The sequence below is a fragment of the Glycine max genome, chromosome 20, assembly GCF_000004515.6.
Source record: "Glycine max cultivar Williams 82 chromosome 20, Glycine_max_v4.0, whole genome shotgun sequence".
NCBI classification, from domain to species: Eukaryota; Viridiplantae; Streptophyta; class Magnoliopsida; order Fabales; family Fabaceae; genus Glycine; species Glycine max.
In genome coordinates, this window is record NC_038256.2 from 26751524 (window position 1) to 26764456 (window position 12933).

The window sequence follows — 12933 nt, forward strand, 5'->3', positions numbered from 1 at the left end:
TTTTCGTACTTTTAAACTTGAATAGTTTTTTGTTGTTTACGGACCACATAGGAGAGATAGTTATACTTCGAGGATGAAATTAGAAGTTTAATATTCTGTAAAAGTCAACAGCTTAATCGTCCTAATTGTGCTAACTAGCGCCCCTGGCAGAGCAACTTAATCTGTTGAGTTGGGACAAAAGTTGAAATCTGTCTCTAAGTATATTATAGAGTAGTCTTACTCCATAAGTACATTGTAATCTTTTCTTTCTATTAGTCAGGTACTACCACTAGTTAATAACAACTGTAGGTCTTGGGTTAGCTATAGGCTATAGTTTACTCAAGACAGACTAAACTGTTACTAACTAGACTTGATAACTGACAAATATAAAGAAGGATCTTGCTAATCAGTACCCTTAGGACATTGAATAAGGAACTAAAAAGAAGAAAATATTTATTTTGAAGATCATAGGAGAGTGTAAAAAATGTCATTGGCAGTGTAATTTTGCGCATCCTAATAAAAAAGTTTCTCCTTTAGTTAAACCAATGCTCTAATGGCACTAGTTAGCATTTGCCTAAAAAGAAAATATTACAATGCAGTAAGGAAAACAAATTGATATATTTGTCAACATTGGAGAAATTGAAATTCCAGTTACCAATAAGATTGACATAAAAAATGTTCAACAGTGCAGCAGTTTCATAAACTGCAGTGGTAGTGGACATTCCCAGGAACTGAGTTCAATGTTCTTAGTCTCTTCAAAATCACACAAATTTGAAGAGCATAGAAAGTTGCACCAATCACTTCAGTAGTTCGGGTTAGACAAATAAATTGATTCCAACCCTAGGCAAGTGGGTTTTCGTTTTTATTTTTTAATTCATTTGGAAACAGAATTCTTCTTTTAGTAAAGAAATTAGGCAGCCTTAAGAAAGGTAGGTTGCATATTCAATAGTTGGGTGATTTAGCTGAAAGAATAGGAGCTTCACCTCTTCTCTCCTTCACATAGGAGACATATTCACTATAGTGCATGGTAAATAAGGTGCTTTGGTATCTGGTTAGTTGTATTTGCATCCTAAGTTCATCGGTTATTGGACCATTGTACCCTGCTTTACGTATCAAGGAATCAATGGCTTCTGTTTTTGTCCAACCTGAAACCAAAGCAAAGAAGGAAAGCAAGGAATGCATGTTCATTTCCATCCTTTTCGACCATAAATTAATGAAATTCAAACAAAAAATTGTTTGAGGAAATCCAGAAGACAATGGTTACAAGAGAACAGCTACAGCATACCACGAAGTTAATCATAATGCTTGTATATAAAATATCTATCAAGTAAATGAAATAATGTGAAAAAATATGAATGCCCGATTATTGTTATTAGTTTTTTTTTAAATTGACAATAATTTATTTTGCTGATTATATATAATAACATCATCAACATGTATTTAGAGTTTTTTGGGTAGTTTATATAAGTTAATTATTTTAACAATTAAAAATATCATTAATCTAATTATTTAATCACATAAACTTAGCATTACTTTTTACTTAATCATAAAACCATAATTTATAAACCTACCCAAAATTGTGGTTAGCTTTGGAAAAAATGTTATTCCAAAAAATGTTTGAATAAAAAAATAGTTGGATAAAAATTGAGCAAATCAAAGGTTAAAAATGTTTAATAGTATGAATTAGTTGATAGGACGATCAAAGAGGGACAAGTAATTGCATTTGGAAAAATAGTAACATTTAGTTAGACAAATAGAAAGAGAAGAGGGGCAAATAAGTAACTTTACTAGGATAAATACTATTTCTTTAAGGTTGGAAACGTTTATTCTTCATAAGCAGTAGGGAACTTGCATTAAAACTGTATTGTAGCTTCTTATAATTGTTTAGAGTATTAAGTCAATATTGGGTGTTGTTTTACTTTGAAATAGCTTTTGATTATTAACGATAAAGGCTTGGGAAAAAAAATGAGGCAATATTTTTTGGCAATGTGTGGTTTATGCAGTCTTTTAGCATTTCGTTGGAATAGAATGCTTCGGTGTTTGACGGAGTCTCTCTACTTAAAAATTTACATACTGCTGGCAGTAAACCCAAGCCATACAAAGTGAGACATGTCAGTTAAACGTTAGCCATTATTAGATTAGTTGCAAAATGTAATATACACAATTGATGTATACTTCCAAGGAAGATAGGAACCGCTCCTCTTTGTCCGTCAACTTGCTATAGCAAGTTACCATTTCAGATAGAGATTTGGTAGCTACTGCTGTTATAATTATGTTCTAATGAATTACTTTTATGTTCTAGAGTATATTTTTTCCTCCTAATCAAGAACTTCCTCTCCTTTCTTTCGAATGAATTTTAGAGAGCCAGGTGTGGAGATGTAACGCATGACAACTTTTATTTGTGGCATCTCAATTTGGTGACTCTAATGTCATTTCCAAAATGTAAAACAATATTCAATAGTGAACATAAGTTACCTTCATTGGCAGCCACTTCAGGCAGGTATGTAGCACTACGCCTTGTGTTATAGACAGGATCAGAAAATTCAATAATTATACCATGCTTTTCTATCTGCAAGAAAGAAACTCGGAATCTAAAAATGCAATAGTATAAATACAATAGTGTCCTAGAGCTAATATTTTATATCACTTAACATTTTACAATATCCTGCAAGTCAGTATTATCCGAGTATGAAAGACTAACATCAACAATTAAAAAAATCAACAAAACAACTGATTTAGTTCCACATCATATTGATAGAACTTTAACAGTGTATCATCAGCAGTAAAATCCCAGCAAATAAATATATTCAATCTAAATATTAACGGAATTACTGCACTACTTTTCTTCAACAGAATTGTAAAAATAACCTCTACCATGTTAAAGTTCAGAATGAGTTTACATTAGGGCAGTGTTGCCAGACTACTTATGTATCGAGGTCAAGCACCTTCCCAATGGTGCAGTGTTGCTTAAGGCAAGCATATTTGTCACCTAATCTACAAGGCAAACACGGAAGATGATAAAGGCATATCTGCTTCTATCAATCCATAGTAGGTTCCTTGTGATATGCCACTCACAAGACCTGAGATTAGTTACAACCTTACAGGCATGAACAAGGTCTATCAATTCTTTCACAGACCCTGAGGAGAGCTGGAAAGTGGTAAATTGTATTCTTAAAGGTACACATGGAACTACACTTGTTTTATGTCCAAGAGATGGTTATCAACATGAATCCCACTGTCTCACTTAACAGCTCAAATAAGCTAACTGGAGATCTCACTAAGGCTCTTTCAGCAGAAAAGTTTTGAGTTGCATGACAAACTTAGGGTATCCAACCAATTTTCATTAATACATTCTCCTTGAGTGTGACAGGAATATTAGAGTAACCACTCATGTGGTAATTAAAGCAGTTAATTCCTAACTACTAATATAAATGTATTTCTAGTTTTCATTGTAAAGTATGTCAATCTAATCCGTTACTTTCTCAGCAATAGAAAGCTCCCAAATTATCTCTATATATGTTCTTGCTCTTTCTCTCTCACTTTCCTTCCCTTTCTCACACATACTGTTTTCCCTCACAGATTGTCCTAAAACATTTTGCAAACAACCAATTTATAAGAAATGACAGGACACGAAAAGAAACGTTCTTAGCAATTAGCATAAGTGACAAAACTTTCTTAAACATACTGAAAATATTATTATATTCTATTTTCTTTTCTCCAACAGCAACTCCTCTCAAATCATTAAAAACAGAACTCCATTGCATGCAAAAGGCCATCGCATGACTCTATTAGGGCAGCTTGGTGCTATAGAGTTCCTTCTGCTCATAGGGAAGGCTAAGACCCACTGCTTGGGTCTGCGTTAGGCAGCCATATCTAGCATCTAAAAGAGGCTGATTTCACAACTCGAATCTGTAACCTCTGGTTCACCTGACTACAGTTCCAACTGGTGCACCAAGGCTCCCTTTCTTACACAACACCACTAGGCTCCACCAAATTTTCCAAAAATCCATTTAAAGCAAGGTCATTTTTTAAAGGTTTTTCCAAAATTATGCTTCAATCTTCATCTATACGAATTAAGCAAACTATTTTATATTTAATCCGCTTTTGTCTTTTAGTCTCTAATGGTCTTCTCCTTACAAGACCAAATCACTGTCTTAAAAGGGAAGGAAACCAGAGGCATTGTGCTGAAACTGTGCCTGTGATACACAATGGTTACTTTATTATAAAGTCTCAAAAATAATAAATACAATTGACTATAGGAGATTTTGTTTCTATAAATCAGATTTTGTTTCCATTATACCATAAATACAGAATATTCAGAATTGATTCTCAACAAACTGAAGATGAATTAGAACGTTATCACATGATAATTTATAAATTCAACGATAAATTGCATACAAAGAAAAATTTCAAAACTAGTTTAACTATCATGTGAACTACTATTTGTTCTTACCCCCATTTTTTTCCTTATGAATAAATTCTAGGCCAAGAACCAAATAAAATCAACCTATTAAGCATTCAAATTTCAAATGTAATTAAATTTTTTGAAACAATCATGGTGGTCAACAAACAGGGTTTTTATTTTTTACTTTTATAGAAGGAGAATGAGCATTGTTGGATGAGTCAGTGATCATACAAGAAAAAAAAAAGGATCAAGGGTGGTTGTATTGTCGAGAAAGTCGGAATGGCATTGATTGAATCAATTGTATTATAATCACGCCTAAGATGGTTTGAACAAGTGAGAAGAAGGCCGATAAAACCAGTTAGAATAGTTGATCTAATGGGGCCAAGAATAAGAGGTAGAAATAGACCAAGAAAAGCACTAGGAAAAGATTAAAAAGGATCAAGAAGTAAACAACTTTGAATTTGGTTTTGGATAGATCACAACAGCATGGTTGATTCATGTAATCAACCCCACCATGCAAGAAAAGACTTCGGTTGTTGCTGTTGTACTTGAAGAATGAGCATTCTTCGTGGTATTCACAAAGACAGAATATTACTCCATCAAAGAGTGTTCAGAAAGATAAGCGAGAATCTACAAAGAGGCCAGCCCTAGATATTAATACTCCATTACTCTCACAAATAATTAACACACCATTACTCTCACAAATAAATATGGAAGCCATCAAAAACATATGCCTAACTTAAACGAAGAACAAAATATAGAAATAAATTTCTAGGGTCTCTCACAAAGTGGCATGTGAGATATGGCAGAATTTTTCCCAATTTATTATGGACAAGGACCATGCTTACTTTTAATCACCTTATGAGAAAGACTTAAAAAGCAAAAAGCTTCCAAAAGAAACATTGAAGCCACCAATGGCATTGAAAGCAGAAAGTAATTAACAACCTATATCCTCCATGAGTGAAAACAGAACCCTTCTTCCTTAAAAACTGCATTTAGAATAGCAAACTCCATCTTCCCTTTAAAACCCATACATCCACATCTTTTACACCTAGCAATCTAGCATCATAACTGATTCGCAACAATTACAGCATCCAATATTTGGTTACACAAGGCAACCTGACCAGGAAATAATAACAAATTCTTAACAGAACGCAAAAATTCTAAAGGACCCCTTTGTCTAAGTCCTCTTTGAGGGAAGAACTTGTCTATTGGGCTGCCATTAACCAACACTCAGATCGAGGATGATTTCAAACATCCCTCAATCCATTTCACCCATTTGTCGCAGAAGCCCATTCGTCACATCATGTACAACAGGAAGTCCCAACAAACAGAATCATATGCCTTTTCATAGTCAACTTTGAACACTAGACAGCTCTTTTTACACCTTATTGCCTCATCCACAACCTCATTAGCAATCACCACACTATGCAACATATGTCTCCCCTCCATAAATGCGGTCTGGCGTTCATCTATGACTTTTGACAGCACTTTCTTCAACCTTCTGGATAAAATCTTAGCCACAATCTTATAAATACAGCCTATTAAAGAGATAGTTCTGTATTCCTTAAGGCCCTGTGGGTCTTGAACCTTGGGGATCAAGTAGTGTTGTTAAATGGCGGCGCCATGGCGGATTTTCGTGGCGGATTTTCGAAAAAACGCCACCGAATAGCGGTGGCGTGGCGGGTTTGGGATGGCAGCGCCATAGCGGCCGCCATAGCCATGGCGGTCGTGGCGGTTATGGCGGGGTGGCGGAATTTTTTTTGCTTTTTGTCCGCAGTAGGAGTTGGGTTGACCCGACCCAACCCTACCCGGTTATTCATTCAACTAAAAGCGACCCTCCCACGCAGCTGTGATTCAGAACAGCCTTCCAACTAAAATCGAACCTCCCCTGCGTCCCTCCCGCACCCAGCCGCAGCCGCGACACCTGCAGTCCGCACGCGCACGCAGCCGCGAGCCTGCGACACCCCTTACACGAAGACGAAGGTCTACATTGCGACGAACCCCGGCAGCGACGCACCGGCACGAACGGCCTTTTTTCTGTCTCGCGAAGAAGACGAAGGTCTCGCAAGAACGGGTCAGCCTGATCTTTTTTTTAATTTTGTTTTTGGCTTTTTGCTGTTTGACATCCCTTTTTTCTGTCTACAGCTTTTTTTTTTTTTCTTTTGCTATTTGACACCCCTTTTTACTTTTAACAGTCCCATTTTTTTTCTATTTGACACTACGATTTTTTTTTTCTGTTCAGTCCTCTTTTAAATGGCTGAACCATCATCCGATGCTGCTACTACAAGTGCAACGAGGAAAAATAAGACAGACCCAGGCTGGAAATATTGCCATTCACTTGTGGAAGAAGATACAAACACCATTGTTTGTAATTTCTGTGGAAAAATCACAAAGGGAGGAATAACCCGAGCCAAACAACACCTGATTGGGAAGTCGGGCAACGTTGCAGCTTGCAAGAAAACTCCCCCAAATGTAGTCGAAGAGTTGAAGGAATATATGGCTACAAAAAAAAGTGGGACCACTTACAGTACTTCTGGCAGTGGTAATATGACAAATATAAGAGATTTTGAATTTGGTGAACCAATTGGATGTGATGGAAGTGAAGAAGATGAGTTTGCAGACTCTTGTAATGTTGCTGCAAGTGCAAAGACAAAGTGTGGGACTAAAAAAGGACCAATGGACAAATTTTGTAAGAATCCAGAAAATGCAATCAATCGGAGAAAAATGGAGATGCTGAGGCAAATGAACATAAAAGAGTCAATGGATAAGAATGAAGTATTGAAGGTGCATCAACATATTGCTCGCTTTTGGTACCAAGCAGGTTTGTCATTCAACCTCATTAAATTGAAAAGCTTTGAGAACATGGTTGTAGCCATTGGTCAATATGGGCCACATTTGCCCATTCCTAACTATCATGACATTAGAGTTCCACTCTTGAAGAAGGAAGTTGAATATACTGAAAAATTGATGAAAGGCCATAGGGAGCAATGGGTCAAGTATGGTTGTACTATTATGTCCGATGCATGGACTGATTGGAAACAAAGATGCATCATTAATTTTTTTATTAACTCTCAAGTTGGTACCATGTTTTTGAAGTCTGTTGATGGCTCTGATTTTGTAAAGACATATGAAAAGCTTTTTGAGTTGCTTGATGCCATTGTGGAGGAAGTTGGAGAAGAGAATGTTGTTCAAGTTGTAACCGATAATGGGAGCAACTATGTTTTAGCGGGTAAGTTGTTGGAGGAGAAAAGGAAACATATTTATTGGACTCCTTGTGCAGCTCATTGTATTGATTTGATGCTTGAAGATATTGGGAAGCTTCCCTTGATAAGGAAGACAATTAGAAGGGCAATTAATCTAGTTGGGTTTATCTATGCCCATTCTAGTACCTTAAGTTTGTTGAGAAATTTTACAAACAAGAGGGAATTCGTGAGACATGCTATTACTAGATTTGCCACTTCTTATCTAACCTTGGAAAGGCTTCACAAAGAGAAAGCCAATATTAGAAAAATGTTTACTTCTGATGAATGGACCTTGAACAAGCTATCTAAGGAGCCTAAGGGAAAAGAAGCTGCAAAGGTAGTGCTCATGCTTTCTTTTTGGAATAGTGTGGTTTACACTCTTAAAGTCATGGCTCCACTTGTGAAAGTGCTTCGTCTTGTGGATGGTGAAAGGAAACCAGCCATAGGCTATATTTATGAAGCAATGGACAAGGCAAAAGAAACAATTATCAAGTCTTTCAACAGCAATGAAAGCAAGTACAAAGATGTGTTTGCAATCATTGATAAAAGATGAAATTGTCAGCTTCATAGGCCATTGCATGCAGCTGCCCACTTCTTAAATCCAGAGTTCTTTTATGACAACACTGACCTGGAGTTTGATTTTGAGGTCACCAATGGTTTGTTTGAGTGCATTAAGAAGTTGATTCCACAATTTGATGTGCAACAAAAAATTCTAACCGAGTTGCATCTTTACAAGATTGGTGCTGACCACTTTGGTTCCGACTTTGCAATGGCTCAAAGGAAAACCCATTCTCCTAGTAAGAAACTTTTATCATACTATTTTTTTTATGTATTAGTGTTATAATTCAGAATTCTAAGTTATGCTCTTGGTTGGTAATTGGTATTGCAGCATATTGGTGGCGAATGTTTGCATCACAAACTCCAAATTTGCAGAAGCTAGCTATTAAGATTTTGAGTTTCACTTGCAGTGCTTCAGGATGTGAAAGAAATTGGAGTGTGTTTAAGCAAGTAATTGTGACAAAACTCTAACTATACTTTTTAATTTTATTTAATTTTTATGATCAAGTTTTATTTGGAGTATATTTGAGATTGAAATCAACATTATTTGTTATGTTGTAGATTCATTCCAAAAAAAGAAATAGGCTTGAGCACAAGAGGTTGCATGATTTGGTGTTTGTCAAATACAACCAACAATTAAAGCAAAGATATAATGCAAGAGATGAAATTGATCCAATTTCTCTTAATGATATTGATGTATGCAATGAATGGCTCGTGGGAGAGATGGATCAAGATGATGATAATGATGCTGGAAATGATTTGGTATTTGAAGATGATGATGCTCTAAATTGGGCAACTGTGTATCAGGCTTCGGGGGTTGGAGAGTGTAGGATGTACACTAGGCGGAAAAAGCAAAAAACAAGTGTTGCTGCTGCCCAAACTTCTAAAAAACAGGCAATGGTTGTTGGATCTTCTTCAAGGAAGCAAAAAGTAGTCCAAGAAAATGATGAGGATCTAGATGTTGAGGAGAATATTGATGTTGAATCTAAAGAAGAAGAAATCATGGTCAATTTTGAGGCGTTTGATGGGGAAGAGGGAGAGGGAGATGCTCCATTACCATATGATAACAACGAAGATGATTATGTTGGGATTGGAGAAGATGATTAGAGCCTCAACCTTCACTTTGCACTTTGCATTATGTTTTTATCATTTTCTTATTTTGAACTCTTTAATGAGTTTATTTGGTGTTGGTACTTGATTATTGTATGAACTCATGAAACTTTTTTAGTTTATTTGAATGCAATCCTTTGTTTTTTTCAATTTCAATGAGTTTATATATATGTTTTTTTTTGTCCGCCATTTTCTGCTACGCCATCCGCCATATTTTTATGGCGGATTTTTGACTTTCCGCCATGAACCGCCATCCGCCATTAACAACATTGAGATCAAGACTATGAATGATGCATTGCTTCCTTTGGGGAACACTCCATTAGCAAAGAAATCATCTAAGAGAGGGACATCAGTCTTGAGAACGTCCTAGAACTCCTTAATGAACTTAAAATTCAATCCATCAGGACCTGGGCTCTTTGTACTATCGCATTCCCACACCGCTGCCCTAACTTCCTCTTCTTCAAAGCAAGCCACTAGGGCATCATTGTCTTGTTGATTAATAAATTTAAATTCAACGCCATCCAGCCGCAGCCTCTCCTCCCCCACCTCCTTAAATCTCCTCAAAAAGAATTGTTTAACTTCCTCTTTGACTTCGATTGGTTCCTCCAACCAACACCCACCAGCAAACACACCTCTTAGCATATTTTATTGACGCTTCCAATTAACAATCATATGGAAGTACCAAGAATTGCAATCTCCATCCTTTAGCCATCTAGATCTTGCCTTTTGCCTCATGATGGACTCTTGCAAATGTGAGACCACCCACAAGTCCTCTTGCAGCTTCTTTCTTAATATGATCTCCTCAACGGTCAGAGGTCTTTCATCTCCCTATTTCTCCAAATTGTTGAGTTCTATCTCCTCATCAGTTAGGGAGTTTGGTGAGTTAATTAATCTAAAGGGGAAAGCTAAGAAAAAGGGAGCAGAGGTATTGATTTCGAATGGAGGTTCCAGTCCCTTGAAGTGCTGCTTGTACAGTATTTCCATTATTTTTCTATTCCATTATCAACTCCTTGTTATTGATCTACCTAAGAGTGGCAGTACAATAAAATACCAGTTTCCTATCGATTCTCATTACTTGATTCCTAAATGTTAGAAGTTGAATACATATTAACAGTAATACCCAAACCAGTACCACCCACCAATACCGGGGGGGGGGGGGGAATACCTTAAGATCTCATCTGAATGGCTTATTCATCTCAAAATAGGTCCAGATATATACTTGCAACTTCAGTATTATCAATTGCAGATTGCAGAAAATGACGGGAAGCCAATAATCGACACATAAAAGTTGAAACATATGATATATATATCTATTATATATGTTTTAAGTTGTATGCAAATAAAAACAAAATACATAAAAATCAGTATAATATTAACTCAAAAGTTCAATTGGCTGGAGACTTGCCAGAGATGACAAGAGGATGCAGCACACATGCCACAATCACAACAATGATAGTGGCTGCAATAGCAGACAGAGTTACAATCATGGTTCCGAGAAATTCAGCTTCTGTAGCACCTCTATAGTGGCTATTTAACAACACTGCTCAACTTTAGTAATCTCATCTGACTGATACTAATTCCCTATTTATAGCTTTGCCATCTCTTTCCAATTTTTAATCAACATTAGATAGTAAATTTTGTAAGACACAAATTAACACCATACAAAATGTGACCACAGGTTAAATAAATCTCAACACTTAAGTTCTGCCAGCAATATCCCAGAAACTAAAACAAGTAAATCAGCACATACCTCCCAGTCAAGGTAATGGTTAGCAGCTTCATAGTCAGTAAGAAGAGACACTGTACACTCCAAAAGCGGCAGCTCATTAGCCTGTATGGGTGGAAATCTCCGGTCCCTGAGGGCACTGCAAGATATTGCAAGCGCAAAGCACGGACAAGGAAAATACCAAATTAATAGTGCAAGTGTGAGCAACATAAAAATTAGTTCAACAAAATACAAGCAAGCAGAATTTGCATTGACAAGACAGAAGATACCCTATAACATCAACAAACCTGGTCAGTGCATAATCTTTGAGCCCATTGATCAAGCTGCGTGCTTCCAGAGTTCCGATGCAACCCCGAAGACGAGGATCTCCACCATTCACCACTTTCTTCCATGTAACAAACAATGGACTAAAACAAAACATCGTTGCTTCAAACAAGGATACCATATTATATCATATTGTCGACTCAAGTATAGACTTATTTTTCCGCTAAAAGGATTTCCCCCTTACAAAATCAGAGATTAATCCATTTCAATGCAAAGAAATTGTCAAATTGGGCACAACCACTTCCCCAAAATCCTTTTCCATAACTCGGCTCGGGTATAATTTATGATTTAACTAAAGGGAAAACAAATATTTTCTTTCTTAAAACCAAATACACAATATTTCATCCACTGTTTCAAATTCCCATTTGTAAGTCCTGTTTGAATAAACTTTTCTATCAGCACTTACAGAAGAAGAAAATAAGGTACAATTAAGTGAACTTCTCCCATGAATTAAAAACAACCTATGCACTCAACTTCTACAAAAGTTCTCTTATCTAACTTCTCCATAAGCTGAGATGCATAAAGTAGATTTAACATATGAGAGAAGCTCAATTCATTTTACCATCATATCTCCTTTTACTAGTGCTTATGGAGAAATTTATCTTAACACAACCTTATTCATGCAAATTCCAATTACAGAATCACTTATTCGAGCAAAAATTAAGAAACTTTCACCAACATCACAAAATTTAAACAGTGGCCCATCTCATGAAATCAAAACATAAAAATAAAATAAAAAACAGAACAATTATCAAAAAAGATTTCTTCCCATTTACAGAAAAAGCGTATATTATCTTAATAAAGAACAAACAAAAATAATTAAAAAAAATTAAAAGAAGACAGGGATTACTGTTGAGCCTGATCGAAGGCAGGGGAAGGAGCTTCCGTGCTGTTGTAGTGAGCGAGGAGGGTGTCGAAGCAGTACACGACCATCTCCTTGTTCGCCGACACCATTTTCGTGTAGTTCCAAGGTTTTCTTGATACGATGATGTAATTCTAGAAAGCAGAATCGGTGCTTTTGGTTTTTAGGTCTGAAATAAGAATAACAACAAAACAGAGAGAAAAGAAGGTTCTCCTTTTTCTCTCTCCCGGTTTCTTGCTTGCAAGCAACCAGCAGTTTAAATAATAAGGTAGAAGTTCTACGCTTCTGCTCACTTTTTTCACGAGGAGTAAATTAAATAAAGTAAAGCATAATTGTAACCAACAAAGCATTAGGCATTTGCGATGTTCACGGTTACCAATTATTTCGGAATTCAAATTCACCTAAAATCCATCTCAATAGTTTGGATTGTATTATTTATGTACTTGAGTCCAAATCAAATCGATCAAAATTGATAGTTATTTAAATACGACATAAGCTAAATCTTGAGACTTATCAAAATATTACTTTCAATGTATTGTTATTCATTTCATCTTTTTCTTATATTTATTTTTTCAAAATTGATTATAGCAAATCTGATGCAAGAATTTAGTTCTTAGAAAATAGTTATGATTCAAACTATTATAGTAAATCTGGTTAGTTTGAAAGAATTGTGATATAAAATAATAGTTCTAAAAAAAGATTAAATTTAAATGGGTAATCCGTT

At 35.9% G+C, this 12933-nt stretch overlaps 1 protein-coding gene across 1 annotated transcript; it reads right to left on the bottom strand.

Annotated features, from left to right (window-relative positions):
* Positions 1 to 578: 578 nt before the first annotated feature.
* LOC100802057 (uncharacterized protein At2g38710) lies at positions 579 to 12619 on the bottom strand. Its single transcript, XM_003555655.5, has 5 exons — positions 12198 to 12619; positions 11311 to 11430; positions 11048 to 11162; positions 2455 to 2548; positions 579 to 1124 (listed from the first exon to the last, which is right to left on the bottom strand). Exons 1-5 carry the CDS (start codon positions 12299 to 12301, stop codon positions 922 to 924), a joined length of 636 nt encoding a protein of 211 aa, XP_003555703.1. The 5' UTR covers positions 12302 to 12619; the 3' UTR covers positions 579 to 921.
* Positions 12620 to 12933: the final 314 nt, after the last annotated feature.

Coding starts and splice junctions, on each gene's coding strand:
- LOC100802057 (XM_003555655.5), bottom strand. CDS start 12,301: ATGGTGTCGGCGAACAAGGAGATGGTCGTGTACTGCTTCGACACCCTC. Junction 11,163..11,310: donor AAAGATTATGCACTGACCAG/GTTTGTTGATGT, acceptor AATATCTTGCAG/TGCCCTCAGGGACCGGAGAT. Junction 2,549..11,047: donor ACCATTACCTTGACTGGGAG/GTATGTGCTGAT, acceptor TCTTTCTTGCAG/ATAGAAAAGCATGGTATAAT.